The sequence below is a fragment of the Mangifera indica genome, chromosome 8 (genome assembly GCF_011075055.1).
Source record: "Mangifera indica cultivar Alphonso chromosome 8, CATAS_Mindica_2.1, whole genome shotgun sequence".
NCBI lineage: Eukaryota > Viridiplantae > Streptophyta > Magnoliopsida > Sapindales > Anacardiaceae > Mangifera > Mangifera indica.
Genome location: NC_058144.1, coordinates 13371158 through 13395266, shown reverse-complemented (window position 1 = coordinate 13395266; position 24109 = coordinate 13371158). Strand labels below are relative to the sequence as shown.

Genomic DNA, 24109 nt, shown 5'->3' with positions numbered 1-24109 from the left:
CGGGGTTAGGTAAAATCGAAGAAGAAACAAAGAAAAGGGAGAGAGAAAATGACTAAGCAAAAATGAAGAAGAAACAAAGAAGAGGGAGCGAGAAAATATAATTGGGCAAAAACAAAGGAGGGGGAGAGCCCAAGCATGGCTCGACAAACCTGGAAGAAAATAATTGGAAAGCCAATTCAGATTTTATCAAAAAGGAAAAGTATCTACTAAAAAATTTAACCTGGAAGGAAAAATACGATTAAAGAAAGGGAAATTAATTAAATTGTCCCAAAGATAAAGGGGCAAGGTGAAATTGCCCCTGCATTTACATATTAAATGAAAATGCCCTAAAATTGTGCAGGGACGAAAATGCGTCTTATATCAAAATCGACGAAAACCACACATATCTCCGACAAACACACGAAAATAGAAAGTTCAAATACACTTTTTCGTGCACTTGGCAACTTCGATTTTCTCCGATGATTTTCGCGATGTTTCCGATCACAAAAATGGACAAAAAGGTTATTAAAACAACCCTTGTCATCTCTTTATGCATTTTGGTTTATAATTTAAGCGATTTGATGTGAAATTTGGGTGTTTAGTGTTAGGGTTCCGATTTGAAATTTTTGACAAAAATGCTTGATTTGTTTGTGATTTTGATAAATCTTCTTAACGCTTTTGTGTTAGATTAGGTGTCGAGTTGATTATTGTTGAAATGGAGTTTGGAAAACGAAGTTTGGGAGGTAAAATGTAACCACACGAATTCGACAATGACCACGCAAATGGCGAAGTGACCACACGAATCCGTGTGGTGAGATTTGTTAAAGACGGGGTGGTTTTGTGCATTTCTCAAACTTCGTGGACTACACGATATCGTGTGGTTGGGGGTGAAAATGCGAGTTTTCATCGTGTGGTGGGACAGAATATAAATTGAAAAAGTTCGTTGACACACGAAATTACAGTCAACCACCCAAATTCGTGTGGTTGACACGTGAATTCGTGTGGTGGGGGCAAAATGCAATTTTTCAAAGTTATCTGCCACGCGAATTGGCATGGTTGGAATTACGGGGGTAGAAGTGATTATATAAAATTTTAGGGCTTTTTTGATATTTTTCATATAAGGGGTAAATTGAAATTTGTCCATCTTAAAGTTTTTTTATATGTAGAATTCGAATTTGATATCTGTTTTTTTGAATAAGGTCTCTATGTATATAATTGAATAATTTATAATATAAAATTGATATAAATTTAATATAATCGTAATTTAATTTTGATACAGGGAGCTGGACAAAAGAAGAAAAGGGATGAAGGCAGAGATGAAATGCGATTTCCTTTCAAAAAACACTTCAAGGCTCGAGTTACTACACATGGATATAAGGATGTGGAAGCCATGATAAAAAAATTATTAACAGAGAGGCAATTACAAATTTTTCGATGTACCTGTTTCGGACACTTCCTGGATTTAAAGAATAATTGATTTAGTGGGGTTCTAATACATTCCTTCATCCTTCGAGTGGTAAATAAGGTGACCTCGTGAGAAGAGTTATAGTTTCGAGTTAATGATGTGGATGTTAGATTCAGTTCGTATGAGTTTGCTATTATGACAGACTTTCGATTCAATCATATGGTAGATATTGACATCTATATTCCATCGAAGTCCATAGATCGGATCTTCTAGACATATTTTCACGGGTGTAAGTCAGTTACATATACTGATTTGAGCTGTGTTTTCCAGCAGAGGCCGTGGGGGGAGGACGACACTGATGCAGTAAAGTTAGCATTGTTGTTTTATCTTCACATGAGGTTATTAGGGAGTGATTTGAGGAAAACAATTCCCTAGAAGATATTCCAATTAGCTGATCATCTTGATGGGTTCAATGCATACCCATGGGAGTACGAGTGTGGTAAATGACATATCGCTCTATATGTGATAATATCGCCCAAATTTCTATAGATTTCGACCCGAAAAAGAAGAAAGAAAATCAGCTTAAACAATATGACATCATGAGATTTTCATTAGCGTTTCAGGTAGTTATGATATTTATTAATTTAAACAAAAAAATTTGTGTTTAAAATAAAATTAATTTAATAAGATTGTAAATATATACAATAATCGATTTATGTTGATATTGTAATTTTGGATATATGAGATGTTGAATTCGTTATATCAATGGGTGAATATGTCATCGGTTGTAGGAGCCACCCAGATGTTGAGATGACACATGAAAGACATTTCAGGATGAGATTTTATCTCAACTATCTTCAATGGAGATGCAATAAGTACTAATTTATTAAACATTAATATATGTATAAGGTATAACAATAAATGCACTGAAAATAAATATTTTGCAGGATGATGTTAACTTTCCGCTAGTTTTATCTACGATTGAGAAAGATACAGACTAGTATGAGGATATTGTCCGATACATAGGGGTGTCGGATAGTCGATCTTCTTTGTCGACATCATCCTTGGCATCTTCAAGAGATGCATCATCGAGTCCTCTTAACTTTAGTTCTCCGATCGTTGCTTCTCCTCCTATTAACGCTCCTGCTCAGCCTCCTCCCACCGATCCTTGTCCAATCAGTGACCATGTTACGACCCCTATCGAGGAGCACATATCATCAGAGCCTGTGCCTAGGCCCCCTACCACTAAGCACATATCAGATGATCCTCCTGTCACTGGGTCATATTTCTCCATTCATTACTTTGATGCTGCATTGGCTCGATGGAGAAATCTTATCTTAGATCGACTCACTGGTTTGGAGGTTAAAATAGAGGATAGGTTTAGTCGAATTGAGGATATAATGACTCTTATAGAGGATAGACTGAGTCGTATAGCGGATACAACAACTTGTACGGAGGACAAACGATCTCATCACCATATAGATATTGTCCGATAGGTAAAAAAGTTAATAATTTACTAAATATTCCATCTATTTATATACGCAATCATATAAACCTTATAATAATTGTATATGTTGTTACAGTCTTCTCGTGACGATGGTGACGGACTATCGTTAGGGGGTCTGACATTCCCGTCTCCACCTGTTGTCGATGTGAGTGTTAACTACTTCGAGTATATTAGGAATGATACTTTTGAAATAATTTTTAATAACTCGTGAATGTTGAAATTATTACAGCGTCAGTTGTTTGATGAAAGACCATCCTGAGAAGATCTTATATTAACTTTCGATATGGGCAATGACATATCATCGCATGAGGTATTTCCGATGACACCTTCTATGATGGTTCAGGTAATTATAACGTCCTTTATAAATTTATATCTGAATTCATCAATCGTTGATTGAATACCTGTTAACGAGTTTTCATCGATATTGTCACAGAGGCCTAACGATTCTGAGGCTCTACCAATGGGAGATCCAGAGATGACATCGACGACAAAAGTAGATGTATGTACACCATCGATAGTACATCTGTTAATCTCGATAAATATAACTCTTTGATGAATTAATATTAATTGTTAATACTGTTACAGAATGTGGGCGACAATGGATCATCTCACACAACTTCTCCATCGACAGCTTCTCGATTGACACCTTCGTTTAAATACTTTAATATAAAGGTATTTTTGTTTAAACTCCAAAATTTGGAATAAATTTTTTATTACTCCTAAAAAAGGGGTAATTATTTTAATTTCCATTAAAGAAACAAATTAGAAAAGGGCAATTGTATTTAATAGGGGTATAAATGACAAAACTCCTATCCAATCCGTTACACTCCGATATCTGTGGGCTTCATATTTCATTCTGGCCCGTTGTAAATAGGCCGAACCTTCTATTTTGCAAAGAAGATGTTGAACTTGAGTGAAAATAAATACATTATAAGAAAAGCATCTAATAACTGAGGATTGTACTAATGTAAATAACCAAATTTAATATTGGCAACAACTGAGAAGTCCATAAATTTACATGGAAAAATGCAAGAGTAAATAGGTATACAAGAGAGTAAGATGGACTTGAATGCCCTGACCAAAACTATTTTCCTCTCATTTATATATGAACCCACCCACATGCACTGTTATGTCTTTTAAATATAAGAATTTGGTCTTTCTTTCATATTGTGTTAAAGAATTTTCAGACCTTCTTCTTCTTGGATACCCTGCAATGGGACAGCTGTTTCAATTACTCCATTTACGAATTATTTTGTTCTCAAGAATTTCATGTTTCACGTTTCTTTAATTTTGTTCGATCACCACCTCGATATGATGTGACTTCCCCCTCTGTGGCACCCCGTACAAAAATGTCCTGTGGCACCCCGTACAAAAATGTTCTTTGTGATAGTCTACATTTACCCCAATGAGCTAATTATGATGTAAATACCATTAAGCAACCTCATAAAAACAAATAAGAATTCTTATTTGTTTCCTAAGACATTTTTTTACCATATTTACATTATATTCATTTTTTATCAATTGGGTCAACAAAAATAAAATTGTTCTAATCTTTTGAATATTTTTTTATTTAAAATATATTAAATTTCTTCATATAGAAATTTAATAAAATAAAAAATATATATTAAAAAATAATTAACAAAATTAGAAAAATAAAATAAAAATTAAGTTGTTAGACATTAAAGAAATTGTGGAAGTAGTAGATAAAACAAAAATACGAGAAGTGACAATATGTGACGACTACGCACACGAGTTGCTCGATCCTTTTGGTTGTGGAGCATATAAACAATTGTTGTCTCGACTCAAACGTCGAGTAAACTAAGAAGATATAGTTAGAGAAAAAGCCTAGTGCGACATCACCAATAAAGTAAATGGTTTTTTTTTAATTAGAATATGACAATAAATAATAAAAAATGATCTTACATTATTTGAAAATAAATACAAAATATGATTTGAAAGATTGACCTCTATTTATGATTCACGATTGTATTAATTTAAAAGTAAATATAAATTAGTAAAATTTAATAATTAATTTTTAAATAAATTAATTTTATTAATTAAAAAACTAGGCCGACCCACAACAAGGCCCACAAGCAAGGCTGTTAAAGGCTTAGCATGGTAGGCCTTAATGTTTTACGTGGGTTGGCCTGTCCTGCAAGACCCACTCTTGTGTGGGTCTTGGCCCAGCACAGTCTTGAAACACAATGGGTCGCAACAAAGCCAACGCTACCTAATATGACTTATTGTCGTATTTATAACTAATCATGATAGATGGATTATGTAAAAACCATAATCTATTAGGTCGTTCCCATTAATTAAACCAATAAAATAAGTTTTCTAATACATAAATCATATGTTTTTATGCTCAAACTTCCTTTTAAAAAATCACAAGACAGAAAAGCATTCTAACATAGAGATGGTAATTTCGGTCAATTTTAGGGTCCTTACCTGTCTCTACTCTAACGAGGAAGAGATTTCCCAATAGAAATGGAGAAGGGGATAGGGATGATGACAAAAAATATCTCCGTAATCGGGGATGAGGGTCCCTAGCCTATCCCTACCTTAACTGAGTGCATGTACATTTCATAGGCATCTATCTCTCATAAAGTCCTATTGCTTTCACGTATTTTACCACTTACACATACATTTAGTGGTTATCTAAGTGTATACGACTTCCCTTAACTTTCTTGATTTTGACCCAAATTCAACTTGGTCGGGATCAATGTCATCTTCCATACAATTGAACACCTTTTTAGAGCTAACTAACTTCTCTTGTCTTGCTAAGGTATTTCCATTATCTTTCTTTTCTCTTCCACTTCCTTGCACATAGTTTAAGGGCAAAATAATCTTTTCCTCTTTTAAGTGTATACACGGAGTGTGTCTCCACTTTGCACCCCTAGGTTCTTCTAACTACACATACATGGGTGTGTCGCATTACTTATGCCTCTGTGTTCTTAATAACATCCTTACATAGGAGTGTTTACTTCACACACGACATCCACCTTTGGGGAAGTCACACTTAGGCGTGTGTCTTTTACTACACGACCATGCGTGCCTTTCTTTAGAACGAATGCATTGTTGCAGTTAATTTCTTTTTATATACAAAGGATACACGAGTTTATAGACCGTCCTACACAACCATGTATCCCGATTTGGAGTTTCGTTCCCTATTGGTTTCTATGCATTCTAGCCAAACTTTCAATAACCAAGCACACATATCAATTCAAACATATCTCTAAGCACCCTATATATCTTTTTTTAATCCAGAATACATATTTAAAATAATAAAAAGTTGCATATCACGAACCATTTGAGCATATATCCTTAACATCAATATAATTCACGCAAACTCATGTTCTTAACGTTGGTTTACCATGATTTAATGATCAAAAGTCTTCCTATAAAGCATGAAGCAACATCCAACGAAGCATGAACTCATGAGTTCAATTTATATATATGGTGAATTCCAAAGCAAAGCATTGTTACCTTGATGATCTTGATCAAGTCTCAACTGCACACATCAATTTAGTCAACATCATTTAAAAATAGAATTAGGGTTTATGATCCAAAAAAGAAAAAAAAATTTATTATAATAAAACATTTAATAATAACTATAAAGAGATAAAATATCGGCGTCAAGAGCATCACTTTTGTAATTCCTCTTCAATGGTTCATTACCAGGTAGGGGTATTTTTATTATTTCTAAAACTTTTTAAAGAATTTTGGTTATTAAATCTATCTTTAAGGGGTTAAGCACCGGTTGATTAAATTAATAATAAGGAAACAGAAGGAGACCATTAAATCAAGCCGAGCCGAGTCAGAAGCCGAAGTTCGCGCTTCCCGTTGATCGATAACAGCACGCGCAGTTGCACGTGCAAGGACAGTCAATACACGTAGTAGGACGCTCGCTACAAATAAAAAAAATGAATCATCATCAATAAACTAATTAAAATAGAAAAATATTATATATATAACCACCTCCAACACCCAAAGCGTACTACTTCTCTTCCCGGTTTTAACTCTCGACAACTCAGGGAGTAATGCTACAGTGAGAGAGAGAGTGTATAGTGCCACTACCAACCCTCAACTCTCACACTTTCACTTCCACCCAGCCAACAGAGAATTAGAGAGAGCGCCTTTTTTTTTTTTTTTCACTCATTTAATGCTTCTCATCGACAAAGCGTGAAGCCTCTCCCTTCTTCTCCTTTATAATTTTTTTTGTCAGGGACTCATCAAAATCCTTCACACTAAAAATCAATCATTTCGTAAAATTTTATTTACTGAGTGAGTCTGAAAGAAATGGAGTTGAGTAAGGTGACATTAGAGATCTTTACGAAGCTGGAGCAGAAATGGTTGTCGCACTGTGAAACCACCAAGAAGACTCGAGTTCTTAGCATCGATGGTGGAGGAACTACCTGCATTGCTGCTGGCACTGCTTTAATCCACCTTGAGGACCAGATCCGTCTCAAAACCGGTGATCCTGGCTGTCGAATCGCTGATTTTTTCGATATTATTGCTGGCACTGGCATTGGAGCTCTCCTTGCGTCCATGCTTACTGCCGATGATGGCTCTGGCCGTCCTCTCTTCACCGCAAGAGATGCTGTTGAGTTGATCACTAGCAGAAACTCTGAACTCTTCAGGGTTAAATTCTCCGGAGTTCTTCGCCGCCAACAGAGATTCTCCGGCAAGAGCATGGATAAGGTTTTGAAGGAAATCTTTAAGAGAACTGACGGCACTGACCTTACTCTGAAAGACACGTGTAAGCCACTTCTTGTTCCATGCTTTGACTTGAAAACTTCGGCTCCCTTTGTCTTCTCCCGCGCCGACGCGTCTGAGTCGCCGAGTTTCAATTTCGAACTCTGGCAAGTATGCCATGCTACATCAGCGACGCCGAGCTTGTTTAAACCGTTCTCTTTAACGTCTGTCGACGGAAAAACCACTTGCTCGGCCGTTGACGGCGGTTTGGTGATGAATAATCCAACGGCAGCAGCAGTTACTCACGTGCTGCACAACAAGCGCGATTTTCCGTCAGTTAACAGCGTGGAGGATCTGCTAGTTCTTTCTTTGGGTAACGGTTCGCCAATGAGTAGATCGTGTGGTGGGAAACTCCGTCAAAACGGCGAGTGCTCCACGTCATCGGTGGTTGACATTGTTCTTGATGGAGTGTCGGAGACCGTAGACCAAATGTTGGGGAACGCTTTTCGTTGGAATCGTTCTGACTACGTTAGAATTCAGGTATATAGATGTTTTTATATATTTTTATACTCTGTTTGGTCTCCTAGAAATGCAAGAACATGAGTAAGAAAATTTTTTATTTGATTTTTCTTTATTTTGTTATTATTATTCACTTGCCATTGAGTTAGTCAAGAAGTGATTGACGGCGTGAAATCTGTAGGCAAACGGCTTAATGAGCGAAGGCGTGGTGGGTCCAAGAATGGAGGAAGAAGTGCTGAAAGAGAGAGGGGTGGAGTCGTTACCGTTTGGCGGGAAGCGGTTACTGACGGAGACTAACGGCCAGAGAATCGACAGCTTTGTGCAACGCCTTGTTGCATCAAGGAAGACCAGTTTACCACCCAGTCCCTGCAAGGAATCCGCCGTCAGCCCTCTCGCTAACGGCCGTTAACTAGTATTTTAATTTTTTTTGGTTAACCATTTTGTAAGTTGTAATCAATATCTTGTACTTTTTTTTTAGTTAACCATCCTCGTTCTTTGAGTTTAATAGCAACTAATAACTATTACCACTTTAATTAATTACTCTTAACTACGATTTATAATAAAGAATAAAATGGAATACATTAGGTAACAAAGTCAAATCAAAGTGAATGCATAAAATTCTAGGTGTGGTTGAGCAGCCAAAAAAAAAAAAGGGAAAGGACAAATTTCTACGCAAATTTTAGTCCAATCTCATTCACACCTATAAAAAATGAAAAACTCAAACTACTACCCATAGATAAATTGTCGTCCAATTTTTTAATTAGAGACAAGGGTAAAATCGTTATTTTCTTATAAACTTTAAAACTTTTACCATTTCCCCCTTCAGGTTTTAAAAATTAATACCTCAACCCATCCTCAAAGTTTAAAAAGTTTAGATTTTACCCTTAGGGTTTGCTTCCTTCTCTGACCATCATCGATGATCGAAGTTTTTTATCGATCTCTCATCTCTGACTACAAAGGATGACGAAAGAAGATACTTCGTTGTCCAGATCTGGACGATAAAACATCATCCAGATCTGAAATAACAGACAAAAAATGACGTTTCATCATCGTGTTTGGAGGAAGTGGCAAGCGACAAAAGATGATGAAGTGTTGTCCTTCGTCGTCTGGATGGTGCAACAAAGAGATCTCCATCTCTTCGTCGTACCATCACTATTGCACTAGGAGAAAGAGAAGACCAGAGATGACGTCGGAAGATGAAGTTGAAGAGTGGAGGTGAAACATTATTTTTAAAAGTTATGGGGGCGACTGAGTTTGAAAAAATATGAAAACCCTAGATTTAAGGGTGAAAATGTTACTTTTTAAAATTTGAAAACTTTAAATAAAGGTGAAATGTTAGTTTCTAAAACCTGGGGGAAGTAATAAACTTTATAACTTTTTAATATAAATAGTAAAATAACTATTTTACCCCTTTTTTTTACAAAAAAATTAACAAAAGTTTGGTCATAGGTGAGTGTTTGAGTTTTTTATCTCTTGTAGGTGTGACTTTGAGATTAAGTTAAAATTTGGGTGGGAAATAATCTTTTTTTCCAAAAAAATAAAATAAAATAAAACAAAGTGGTCCTTCTCAATAGCATGCAAAGGGCAAATATTAATGTCTTGTGATGACAAACGTGAGAGAAGAATTACTCTATTATGACAAGTCATGAGGCGAAAGGTGAAGGGATAACAGAAACGTTAAAATGTACATCAAAATGAAAATGATGGGGCTACTCTGTGACAACCCAGAGAGAAATGTTTTCATTGACAAGTTCCAAATATCAATTGGCATTTAGTTAAAAGTTCTCAAGGCAAATTTTTGTTTCACGATTACAAGATAGCTGCAGAGGAAGCTTCATTACAATGTCACATCTTGTCATAGATTGGGAAGTGGTGTTTATTTTTTCAATTATTTATTTTTCCATTATCAACCATCGTCATTTCTTTATTTTGACATTAAATATTTACAGCTATCATGATCAAAGAGCTCAAAAAAAAAAAAAAATTTCATTTTCATATATTTGATATAGTGTCAAAAATCAAAATAATTGATATTAATGTTTATATTGTGACAACAAAACTCTTCGATATTTAGATGTATAACACAATATTTAAAAAAACGATTAACCATCAAATATTCATAAATTACTCAATCAACCATTAAACATATTGTTCATTTGTGAGTCAAATCAAAGATGTGGATAAAAAACTTCGTATTCAAAGATAAAAAAAACATATAAAACTTAATGATTATCACAATTCTCATGATCTCTAAAAGTATAATAATTATTTTCTATTATAATACTATCATTTTTTATTATACTATTAATTATAATTAGAATGTAATTATTTCTTATCATTTTGAGAATACACTATTGTCTAACAATAAAAGAGATTACCAAATTTTATTTAGGGTTTTATATTTAATTACATATATGACTCTATCATATTTTTTTGAATAAATTTAAAGTGGTAAAAATACTGAGAAATGACATTTCTAGTATTCAAATTGTAATTATACCCATATTGATTCAACTTTATCAATAGTGTAACTCAAAACCTAAGGTTTTGAATAACAAATTGGACTATATTAAAAAGGGAAAAAGGAGAAGGAGGCCGGAGACGATGCTAGAGATGACGTCGGAAGATGAAGTTAAAGAATGAGGGTGAAACTACTATTTTTGAAAGATATAGGGGGCAACTGAGTTTTAAAAATTATGGAAACCCTAGGTTTGGGGGTGAAAATATTACTTTTTAAAGTTTTAAAACTTTAAGAGTTTCTAAAACTTGGGGGGTGGGGAATAATAACTTTATAACTTTTTAATATAAACAGTAAAATGATTATTTTACCCTTTTTTAACGGAAAAAATTAACAGAAGTTTGCTTATGGATGAGAATAGGAGTTTTTCATCTCCCGTGAGTGTATGTTTGAGAATGGCCTAAAAGTTGGATGGGAAATAGTCCTTTTTCCTATTAAAAATTTCATATAACTTATAATTGTTTGAACTGAATCTCACACTATTCAACATATTTCTTGTTTATACTATTGCCATCATCACAATTTATTTTATCATTTAGAACAAAACTCATCCATTTTGTGGGGAAGTTTTAATATTCGTTTAGGGTTTTGTTTTTTTTTTTCAAATGTCTGAGGTGTTTTTAATACTTCTACGAAACAAAACTAAAACTGTTTTAAATACTATCATTTTACTCGTTTTGCCTCAAAATTTATTTATCTTAATCTGTATAAAGTAAGAAGAATCTTCAGGCTTGGAGCCTCAAAATAAATCGGCCAATCAGAGTGGCTTCATTCCAACACAAAAAAAAAAAAAAAGGTTTGTGTAGAGACCCACCTGGACCCGACAAGGTCGGGAAACGGGTCAAATCCCAGGGTGAACCCTTTTCCCCCTTTGGCCCACACCAACTACATTTATTAAATTAACAAATTAAAAAACAAAAAATAAAACACTATTTATTTATTGAAACGTACTCACTTGTGAGTTTTCTTTGTTTTATGTGTACACAACATATGAAAAAAATAAAATAAAAAATCACAATACGTGGCTCAATGCTTTGGCTGTTTCGTGTTAGATTCAATATATTATTAGATTTATTTTAATATAGGTTTACTTTGTATTTTAGCACCTCATATTATAAAATGGATTATTTTTTTTTTGTTCGTTTCGTTGTTAAGCATTGGGTTTTAGAGTACTTATTTTCAATATTTGAAAACAAAATATCAATAATGCCCTTGTCTTGTTCCTCTCATCTTAGAAGTGCAATTCTTTGTACAAAATCTTGTCCTTGTTCTCCTACATGCTGTGATCTTTACACATAAACTTGCTGCAATCACAACAGTTCCAACCAAAAATCTCTTCTTTATTTTGGGAAATTTACTAAAATTTACCTTATAATGTTAAATCAAATCTATTATTGCTCAAATTTCAGAAGACTTTAAATTGGTTTTAAGGCTAGCGTTGTCTTTTCTCTTGGCAAGGAACTTAAGTGTCACCAACAAGTTATTCTCAAGATTTGACCAAAATCAGAATAAAAAATTATGCTACAAGGAAACTATAAAACATAAAAGAACAAAATTCCTTAGTAAAATTAATTAAAGCGAGATTCTAACCCTAGACAAGCTCCCTAGGGGTAAACTTTAAAGATTAAAAAGGCTTTGCGGTAGGGTCTTTTTTATATTTATTACTAATTAAGCTTCTTTCTTCTCTCTCAGTCACTCACTTCTTTCTGGTTTCTTATCACTGCATATTTTGAGGAGGCATGCTCTTCTTTTGGTAAAGCAGATTCTATATCGATCCCTACCCAATCAATATGGCTTGCCTTCCCTTCATCAGCATAAACTTTATTTATATTTGTTTATTCGTTTTAGTTTGGTTTTAGTACATGGCCACCCCTAAGATTTGGCAAAAAAACTTTCTCCTAAATTTGGGAAACTGACATTGCCAACCTAAATGTTGTTTCTGTTTTCAGTTAAACGCAACGTTTTGAAATGCATTTCTATAAATCGTTAACACTTTTGGCCAGACAGTTGGAAGTTTTAGCTGAACAACTAGTAGATATTGTTATAATTATTGAAAGTAAATACACTCACTTAGTTTTATCAAAAGTGTGAATTGTCAATTCAAAATGGTTACTTCACAACTTAAGCTATTAAATTGAATTAACAAAACTTCTATTTGTAAGTATTGACCTTAATTTTTTTTGGAATCAAAGGAGATAAGCTATTTTAATAAAACTATTTATACTTATTTTTAAGTATATACATAATGTGTTATCATATGATTGAATATTATTTTATTATTAATTTAAAATCACTCAAATATATGATGCATAGAATATCATGTGTGTACTTATACGTATATACAAATATCTGAATGTATATCGTTACTTCAACTATTTTAGCAGCAAATCTTAAGGGTGACAGTGTAAATCAACACTTTTTACCTTTTTACTTCAAATGGAGAGATTTTAATGGGTTGTTGGTCCTCACCGGTTATAACCAATTTGCTTAGAGTTTGGTTTATGCTAAGCAATAGGAAAGACATTGAAGAACAAAGAAATCGGAGCGTGAGATCGATCAAGGATGGTGGGAAATCAAACTCACTTGCTGATGATGATGATGATGATTAATGACTACGTAAACTTAGAACCGTTTGATTAAAACAAAAGCTATCACTTGATTGAGTGGTGTAAGATTCAATTGATATAGTACATATAGTGGTGGGGCAGTTTAAACTTCATTAATTTGATAAAGCATCATGTTATCCTCTTTAATTTACTATCGTCCATATTAATATTCCCACCATTGAATCGTATCTTTCATGTGCTTTCTTAATCTTTTGTTATTCTATCACTATGCGTAAAGGTTTTGAAAGATAATATTGAATTATCTTTCGTTTTATGCCATTAGTATATGGAACCGATCGACTTACATTTAATTCCAACTACATAATATTAAAATTTCTGGAAAATTTAATTTTGCACAGATTCTCAATAAATAGTAAATGTGCCATTAATTATGATATTTCTTTCCATGGAAAAAAAAAATTGAATTCATTCACCTAAGATACGGATAATAATTCAAATGTGTACTCATTGCACGGCTCCTTAATAAATGAATCTCAATTGTTAGGTATAAATGTATATATTTGATTAGTAATTGGTATGGCTCACATTTCCTCTTGGTTGGTCCATCTCCATACGTATGTTAATTATTTTACTTCAGCTTTTACTTAATTTCATGTCGCAGTGAAATTTTCAGAACCCTGAAGCTACCTTCTTTTGCATTTAAGACATGCTGTTACTGAGGCTCCATTCCTTGATAGTTGGTGAAACATTAATTATAAAGGGATCTTTCTGATTAATTTCGATCTTGATGATCTCACAAATCAATAGGTTTGTTTATGATACATAACATTTAATGTTGATTCATTTTATTTATTATTAATAATCAACTTTAAGTCAACACTTGATTTGATTGAGTTGTGAATAGAAGCAAACAAAACAAAAATCGCTACGAGATCTACGTTCTTTAGATTCTCCTGGCAACAACAAATACAAATCTTCACCACCCATTTTGCCATGTCTCCAGATTTATACTCTCGTTACCATATTATAAAGTTAATATAATTGTGTGTGACACATGTGTTTATATACATTTTTATAATATTTCTGAGTGCAAATTATAATATAAAATATAAATGTACGAGATATGAATTTTACAGATTATGATAAGATCTTGTCTCCTTTGTTTTCTATTTTCTTGGTGGATTTTAACCATCCTTTTTCATTTAGTTTGTCATCTTCTCCCTATCTACTCCTCCCTCATTTTTACTTCATCATTTGTCAGTTCCTTTCTCTCATGTACAGAATTGCTTAACCATTATAAGAATATCTGATTCATCTTTTAATAATTTCCCTGAATTCAGCCTTCCATTGATTCACTTGTACGAGTGGATGGAAATTCAAAAGGGATTTTACAAATTAACCACAAAAAATTCAGGAAAGATGAAAAATGTATAAATAAAATCCAGATGAAAATGATGGTAATTCTACAGTTAGGGTTTTGTTTTTTTTTTCTTTTCTTACAGATTTATATGTAGAAATATTTTTAAGTGTTTATTCGAAGTACCAGTTGGCAATGTCAGAAGATTCCATGAAACTAGCTACATATCAAACAAAATGCAAAACAAAATCTCTGCAAATAATCGAAATCCATATTTCAGCCTTATCCCCTACTAGTTATACCATTTATTTTAATTATTCTTAATTCTGTTTTTCGTCAATTGATTAACCAGGGACAATAATTAAATGGGATCTCGAAAATGTAATTTGAACATGTTATTCTGTTCCTGGGACATTGAAATTGCTGAAAGAAAGGTGAAAACTTTTAGGAGGAAAAAGAAAATGGTCGGGTCTGGTTTGCTGAATTGCATGTTATTCTTCGAATTTTACTATCCGGGCTCAATTTCACGTGGAAATTCAAACCACGTGGCACTCATGCGGGGACGGTGGACTATTTCAACAAACCTCGTGTGGAGGACGAAGATTATATACGGTAATTACGATTATGATACTTCTTACCGATACACATTTAATGGTTAATTGAAAATATCTTCGGCAAGAAGGGAGAAGCTAACTGGCATGAGGTCTAAACCCGTTTTAACCAGAGATGGCAATGAGCTGGGGCGGCATCAAATTTTTCATTCCCCGTCTCTGGTAAATGAAAGCATTTTTTTGCTCCTCTTACCGTAGTTACGAGGATAACAAAAATTCTTTATTTTTGTCTTACGAAGAAATATATTGTTATCTTTTTCCTCCCACATCCTAATAGAGATAATAGAGAATCTTCGTTCCTAAATCAGAGAAATAAAAATTCCTTTATCCGATATATTCTTGCCAACAACAAATATTTACATAACTAAATTATCTTCACATCGAGTAAGAAACCACAAACAATAGATATGTGTACTCAATTGACAATAACATACATAACCAATACTAATTGTCATTTGCAAACAGAGATATATACACCAACAAAATCGATGATCATGAGGCAATAATTGTTAGAAAGTTTAGATAATATGAATAATATGGTTTTATGAAAAAAGTTTTAATTATTTCACTCTTAGAAAATTTTCATCCATTTATTATTTACTACTAGGAACGTAGCAAGCCAATAAGGCTTCAAGAGATATGAGCGAAGAAGGTAGACGAGTAGTCGGCAATATGAATAACTTTTTGGTAATTATTTTAAAATACAAAGGTTATTTTGATAAGTTTATACGAATATTATTTTTGAGCGAGTTGATATCCACCCTCATTCCGATCTGTAAAGATTATTTTCTTCATTTCAAAAAATCTCTACGCTATAGGTGATGGGGCTTGAAGTCACCTGTAATTAATTAATTAGTTTAGTATAAAATAAAATTAAACCAAGTCTCTCGGAGGATCTGATTTGATCTTAGTCTTCAAAGCCAGAAAATACAACTAATTAAAATTAATTGATGTATATAAAATACTAGGGCTCACGTGGGGCAAGTTGATGATTAAATTATATATATATCCGTGCATGAAGATGAAGTGGAGCTCAGCTTACCTTAGATTATGAAATATCAATATGTATAGGTATGGACAGATTCTTAATTGATTCTTTCAAGACACCTGGTGTTTGTGTGATTGACCTTTTGTCATTAGTGATTCCTGTGTGTGTTTGTTTGTGAGAAGGTGACTGAGCTCAAGAGAAGGAGGAGGGAATCTTGGTAAAGGACGGTACAGAGACAAGAGAGAGAGAGAGAGAGAGAGAGAGAGAGAGGAAGATGAGAAGAAGACCCTTGAGTAGTTAAAATGGCTGCAAATGCGCTGGTTTGGAATCTGAGGCCATGTCCCTTGGATTTGGAAACACCGCGGGAAGCTTCTTTTGCTTTTATTTTAGTGTACGCCGACAACTTCTTCTAACTACTGGTGCAATTTTACGGTCAATTGAGAATTAATATAAATACAACTGTAATTTGGGTTTTCTTTGGATTCCCTTGCTGATACTGATTTGTTATACATATAAATATATATCTTGTATGGGCCCGGTTGTTTTTGTCACTTTGTGGAGTGATGATGATTTTGTGTAGAATCAATGTTCATCAGAGGCCATAAGGATCCTTCAGGCCCAAGTAGATTTGGTCACGGTTCATGAATCGTTGGTTTCGATTTGAAACCATCGATTCACTATTTGAAAATATAAAGACCTTGAATCGAAACTATAATAGGACGGTTCATCCACAGTTTGGAATTGACGGTTCTGGTTCATAGCCCTAGTTTGAAACTGATAGTTTCTGTTCAAAACCGATATTAAACCGTCAATTATAATATATGATCTTGATTTAATTTTTAAATTATTAATTACAATAATTGAAAATTAAAAGAAACGCTTGGACTTAATTTTTCAATTAAGCTTCGTACGTATCTTCTTAAGAGTGTTGTTCGTGTTATTCCATCTCTATCTGTTGTTGTTGTTGCTCCACCTCTTCATATTGGCTTTCACTTTCTTGTGTTGAAAAATCATCTATAAGTTGATTTTCATGCACATTTGATATATGTGAATATTGACTAAATCTCTTATTACCAGAAGAATTTCCACTACTTTTCATTTTTTTATAATAAATAAAATTAATTATATAAATAAATTATTTGATTAATTATAAAAGATAATAAAAAAGTAAATAAAATTAATTATATAAATAAATTATATAATTAATTATGAAAGATAATAAATAAAATTAATTATAGAAATAAATTTTATAATAATAAATAAAATTAATTATAGAAATAAATTCTATAATTAATTATGAATTGGATAAAAAAATAGAAATTAGAATTAATAAAAAATTAAGAAAGAATTTAATTAAATTTAAGAGAATTTGATTGAATTGAAAGATTGAGAGAGTATTAAGAGTTGAAAGAATGAGAATGAGAGTTTGAAGGATTGAGAGTGAAAGTGGAGAGATTGAAATTTGAGAGAATGAAATTTGAATTGGTATATATATAGAAAAATTTTTTTTTGAAAAAAATTAAAAAATAGGAGGGTAAATTGTAATTTAAAAAATTGCAGCAGTTTCTTTGAAAATTGCAGGGGACCGGGGCCCCTGCAATTTCTTCTTCTGCAAGCCAACGGTTCCCTGCGCAAGGAACCGTTGGCTATTTAAATAAATTTTAAAAAAATTCTAAAAATTCAAAAAAAATTCAAAATTTTTCGGTTCAACACAGTAAACCTTCGGTTTACATGTCGGTTCATAAACCGGGTGTGAACCGGCGATTTCACGGTTCCAATTTAGGTAAACCGGAACTGAACCGCCGAAATCCGGTTTCGGTTCCGGTTCATTCCGGTTCTGGGTTTACCGTTTCTGGTTCTGGTTTCATCCAGGCCGTTTTCGGTCCCGTTCACGGGCCAAACCGGCCCATGGCCAGGTCTAGGCCCAAGTGATCTTGAAAATGTTCTTCATAGTCTGACTTATTTACAGAAGTTGAGAAAAACACATGAAGTACAGGAATTAGGCTCATTATTGAATGCACGTAAGTGTATTGATGAGCTCTTGGTCATCGTTATATGATTCTTCTTTCCATCAGGAGAAATAGAGGAATCATATTGCTGTTAATCTCTCTACCCTAAAGTGTAAAATTTATAGAAGTAAAGATTATAAATTAGAACTTACAAGTATGAAAATTGGATAGTTATATGGTTAGAAAAAATGTAAAAGAGTTTGTTAGTCTTAAATAGCCTAAATGAACTTTTATAATAAGAAAATGTAAAGTTATGATGGCCGAAACATAAAAATGTTTTTAAAGTTTCATCATTTTTATAATAAACCCAGAAAGAATATATATATTTATATATTATACATCAAAGCTTTCATATAAAAATAATTATTAGAGCTTTGAGTTGAATCTCAGCGATGGTTAAGTTTTGATCCAAGCCTAAAGCTTAAAATGTTAATTCTCTTAATGTTATTTGCCTAATGGCTAGGCTTGGCATGTTTATAATAAAGAAACGTATGACTCAAATACAGCAAATTTTTTCAACAGACAAACACTTGGTAAATTATTTCTCTTTGTGTCGACACAAAAAGAGTAAAGGGCAGATTTATTATGGGGCTGCAAATGTTAGATATAAGGCTTTATTGGATTTACCATCAGTTAGAAAATCTGGGATTTTCCCAGGAAGCGATTTCCTATGAGTCCAGCAAGTCTAATGTCAAGTTTCATAATTTGGGTATTACGTTTGATCGTAGTCGATTGGAGGTGCAAGAACATGACAGCGTCACATTTTGTAAATCTTTGTTCTGGTTTTTATGTCAATAACAATTTTTTTTTTTTTAAATTTAGCAACAAAGACACTAGCACTATTGGCTTGATTACCATCCATAGAGGTACAAAATTTTTTGAAAAAGGGCTTGACAACCCGTTCTATCCTCTTTGCTGCAAGACATGATTCTTACAGGTTTCAAGCAAGCTGGACAGTTGGGGCCCAAACAGTTTTCACGTAAGTCATGTGCCCACCTAAATATAGGTTTTAATTTGGCTAAACTTGGATGGACAATAATTTTTCATATTTTAACTTAAAAAAATTTATTTGTCAGTTTGTTTGTCATTTAGTTTTGTTAATAAAAATTGCTATGTAGAAAGGCAAAAAAGGTCATTTTGCCCTCATACTCTTTAATTTCTTTCCAAAACAATTTATTGTCATCACCATCTCTATCACTACCACCATTGCCATCAACATCAAAACAACAATTCACACTATCACCATGGAAGGGTAGAAAATTTGAGCTATGAGGAAAAATTGGTGCAGGTAATGGACAAAGGAGTCAAAAAGCTTAGAAACAAACAAATGTCATTAGTTAAGGTCCTCTGGAGAATCATAAAGTCGAGGAGGTTACTTGAGAGGTGCAATTGAACATGCGAAGTCGATATCCTGAGTTATTCTAAGAGAATTCCAAGGACAACATTTTAATAAAGGGAGAGGAATTGTAGCACTCAAAGGTGCGTCTCAAGTGCAAAAAATGTCATTTTACATGTATTTTAAACTATGATTGATGTGGCGTATGTTATACGTTGAAATAAATGTTTATATTGAAAATTTAAGATGAAGAGATTATGCATGAAAGGTGCACACTAGTTCATCTGAATGCCACATCAGTAGAATGGATAGCGTGTCACATTAGAATTTAGGCTTATTGAAGCCAAGAGGATGCGAGAAGCTTTAAGTGGGCTTATTGAAGACATTTGGATTAAAAACAACTCACAAAGCTTGGAGGAACATCACAACATAATAAACTTCATTAAAGTTCAAGGATAATATATTTGAAGGATTTGGGTCATGCGCATATGTGGTATTTAATTATTTTATGTTTGCGATGAGTTGAAACTATGTCTTAATTTAAACCCAATCATTTATTTAATAAGTCAATAATTGTAATGGGTTGGACTATGTTTTAATTTAAGCTTATTTAATAGACTTGGTTATTGATTTCTATTCTATTTAAGATTCTATTTTAGCTATAAATCGACTTGTAACCCTTTGGAAAGGGAAATTTGATTAGAGTAATAATATTGAGAGACTTTTTTTCTCTTTGGTTCTTTTTAGAACTTTTCGATTTTATCAAGATTATTCTTGTGGTGACCTAATTTGACTTATCACTCACATTTTCAACATGTTCTTGAGTGCGACATCAAAATTCTTTCTTATACTTTTGGTTTGTGTTTCTTAATAAACATTGGGTCGAGGTTCTCACTTATATAAACCTGATTTAGCCTTTTTAGGGTTTGAATTCCTTGTTTTACTTGTGGTTCCTAATGTGCTCTTTGGAATTTGCATCATCTTGGTATAAGAGCTTGGTTCTAAATTAGGTTTGGTTATCTAATTTGAGTTTTTCCTTCTTATCCACAATCTATTTCTATTCTTTTCTCCTTAAATTCACAACTCTAATTTTGTTTTCATCTCATCTTTATTATTTGTGTGAGGAAAAGAAAAAAAAAGAAAAGAAATAAAGGAAATAAAAAAAAAGGAGAAAAAGAGAAGAAAAAACTGAAATAAAAAAAAAGTTAAGTCTTTTTTATTTGATTCCTTCCTATATTGGGAATCCCACAACTTAGAGAAAGTATATTTTGTTTAATTTGGTCAAGAGAGGTAGGAACTTTATTTATTTCCTAAGTTAAAAACCCTATATCATTTGGAAAACCTAAATTAAAGGGATACACTTAAAGGATTTTGATCTAATTGATTTTTTCCTTTATAACTTGTAATCTTCTTTTATTCTCTTTCTAATTCTACAAACTTCTTACCCCTTATATCATTAGAAAAGCCTAAATTAAAGGAATACACTTTATTTTTTTCCAATTCCCAAAAAAATTTGGATCTAATTGATTTTTTTCCTTTATATCTTATGATCTCTTATTCTCTTCATAAATCTTCAAACTTCTTAACCAAAAAAAAAAAATCCACAAACTTTATTGTGCTTCCTTGAATTTTCCTTATTCTTGGTTTGTTCTTTTGTCACCTTCTTGTTTGATCTTTGTTGTTTCCTCTTTTGATCTTGGTTTGTTGGAACAAGATTGTTACAAGGTAATTTGATTGAGAATGCTTACTTCAATAAAAAATTAAGAGAGGAAAGCTGAGTTAAAAAAAATGCAAGAGGTGTGAGAAACACTATAGTGTGCAAACATGAGTGTAAAGTGACATATCGTAAGGCAGTGAAGTGAAACACGTGAGAAAGTGTTGTGAGGATCCTTTCTAACATTCATTTTAGGTTTTAGTCATGGAACAAGTAAAGACAAAAGTGTAGCCAAGGAAGGAAAGGTGGATGCATTGTTCATGCTCAAAACAATGCAACAACAATTTGAGAGGATAAACATCATGTTTGGAGAAAGTAAAGGCAAAATAGAGAAAAAAATGTTGCTATAGCAAATTTTTAACAAGGGTATCAACATGTGGCTTGTAATTTGTGTAGAAATAACAAATGAAGAGTATGATAGTTGTTAGGGTAGTTACCTTAGAACCAATTTAGTTAGCATTTGTAATTATAATTTTATATTCATTAATTAATAACGGATTAATTGTTATTCAATTCATATGTGTGTCCTTTTATATGATTGTACGAATAACATGCTCTTAGAATGGTAGAACTATAACGAGAGAATTAGACAACTGATCGTGAGAATCCTATGAACACATTAAGTAGCCATCCTAAAAATGCCTGTAATCTCGACATTACAATGAATAAGGGCACATGTAATGATGATGGGATGATTATAGTGTTGAGTGACTCCATCAAATGGTGGCTATAGTTCTCACATGTTGAAGCTGATCGTAGATAGCTTAGTGTAATACATGGGTGCATATTGTAGATGAGTTCATTGGATTGACCTCATTAAAGGATATCTATGCAGATGGTTGCTCTAGTGTTTATGGAATAAATCCTTTAAATACCACGGGTGCATGTAATCCTATGACCTGAGATTGTTAGACTGTCTTGTATAAAGATTGGTATGGTTTTTACTATCCAACGTATTATTGTAACTGGGGTATCATAAGGTAGTGTATGACTATATCGTGAGATACATGGAGGCTATGATTGATCAATAAAAGATTTGTCACTCTTAAGCACAAGAAATGGTATCTCACATGAAAATACTGAATGACATTCATGACTACTTGAGTCTATAGCTATAGTGGGATAAGTTTGTAGCCTAATTTGTGTAAGTCATTAATGTGGATCAGTTTATATCAAAGAGCTATTGAGATAAACACATTTCTATGTCTTAATATTGAGAAATGTTGGTTAACGAAAAGATTAAATTACACATAATTGTGATATTGTAAAAACTTAAGAGATGTCAGCTGACACTTTGTCATTTGGGTAGCCATGACACTTTGCTAGAGGCCAATCTTGGTCTGTGTTTGAATTTGATCTAAATTCAAATACTATTGATTCGATAGAGAGCTTATAGGTCACACATATATGGGGATTGATACGAACCTAAAGGTAAGGATTGTTTAATGACAATCCTAATGTTTAGGGAAAAAAATATTAGTTGATGAAAAGATTGAATTGCATATAATTGTGATGTTGTAAAAGCTTAAGAGATGTTCGCTGACACTCTGTTGTTCGAGCGACCATGACACTTTGTTAGAGGTCAATCTTGGTTTATGTTTAAATTTGATTTGAATTCAGATATTATCGATTTGATATAAAGCTTATGAGTCATACACATACAAGGATTGATACAAATCCAGAGGTGAGGATCGTTTCATGACAATCTTAGAGTTTAGGGAAAGAGAGAAAGAAACAAATAAACTGAGTTTACTTGTTGGGTTGAAAGATTCGATTTGACCATGTTTCGAATGAGGTATATGACAATGTGTACTTGGTGGCATTGATGTTGACCATGCATAGCATGACACGACTACACCATGCCTATAACACCCATAGGTAAGCCCAAAGGTATTTAAGTTTTTTCTTAGTTTTTTAAATATGACGAGTAATGAATTCAAGGGTACACGCTCGTGTATAAAGATATACACAGTTATGTATGGTCAGTAAAAGTCAATTAGTAGATTAGATTGCGATCGTGACAAAACAGAAAGTTACGTTAGTTATGTAACTAGACACACAATTATGTATGGTTTATACATGTTCATGTATCACATCTTAGAGATAAAAATAAAACATGATCAACCCTAATTTTCTCATTTTTTTTGCTTCCCAACCGCTCAAAAAGTAAAAGAGTGTGAGAAAAAAACTTGTAGTCATCTGAGAAGTTGCCACTAATCACTGGAATCACTATAGTAGTGTAAGGGAGACTTTGTCACAAAAATCCAAGTAAGTGGAATGGTTTCCCTTATTTTTAATCATGAAATCTTTGAAGTCCTATGGTATTAACATGATCTAGAGTTTTGTAGACTCGATTGTGATGATTTGTATGATTTACCTGTCTTGTATGCCATTATGATAAGCCATACGTTTGCCTAGTCTTTTGAGTGTATGATAATGATGTGTTTTATGTTGATAGTTCAATAATGTCATTGATTTGATATGTATGGGTTATAAGGGATGATCTTCAGAAAGTAAACTGCCTAGACAACTTAGATTTTTTGTATTACTTGAATATGTGTTTGAATGATTGTTTGTGTAACTAAAACAACATAGAAACCCTAAGGTGTGATTTCCAAATTATGGCACACCACCGTCTGTGATCTCATACACGCTCGTATGTCATTCTAGAATTTTGAATAGAATTTTGAAAACCTAAAAATCCTATTCTTGTTCTGAGGGGACAAATGCAAGGTCATGTAGTATGAGACATATACTCATTTATGACTTTCCAAAAGTGGATGACATGTGTTAGAGGACATGTGGCTCATACATGTGGATTCAAGTACACAAAGGTGTGTCCAGGTTAACTCCTCGTGTGTATATACTTTATACATGATCGTGCGTTGAGTGTCATACACTCGT

General features: G+C 33.0%; 1 protein-coding gene across 1 annotated transcript; it reads left to right on the top strand.

Annotated features, from left to right (window-relative positions):
- The first annotated feature begins 6889 nt into the window (after positions 1 to 6889).
- Positions 6890 to 8610, top strand: LOC123223035 (probable inactive patatin-like protein 9). Its single transcript, XM_044646088.1, has 2 exons — positions 6890 to 8126; positions 8287 to 8610. Exons 1-2 carry the CDS (start codon positions 7191 to 7193, stop codon positions 8512 to 8514), a joined length of 1164 nt encoding a protein of 387 aa, XP_044502023.1. The 5' UTR covers positions 6890 to 7190; the 3' UTR covers positions 8515 to 8610.
- Positions 8611 to 24109: the final 15499 nt, after the last annotated feature.

Coding starts and splice junctions, on each gene's coding strand:
- LOC123223035 (XM_044646088.1), top strand. CDS start 7,191: ATGGAGTTGAGTAAGGTGACATTAGAGATCTTTACGAAGCTGGAGCAG. Junction 8,127..8,286: donor CTGACTACGTTAGAATTCAG/GTATATAGATGT, acceptor TGAAATCTGTAG/GCAAACGGCTTAATGAGCGA.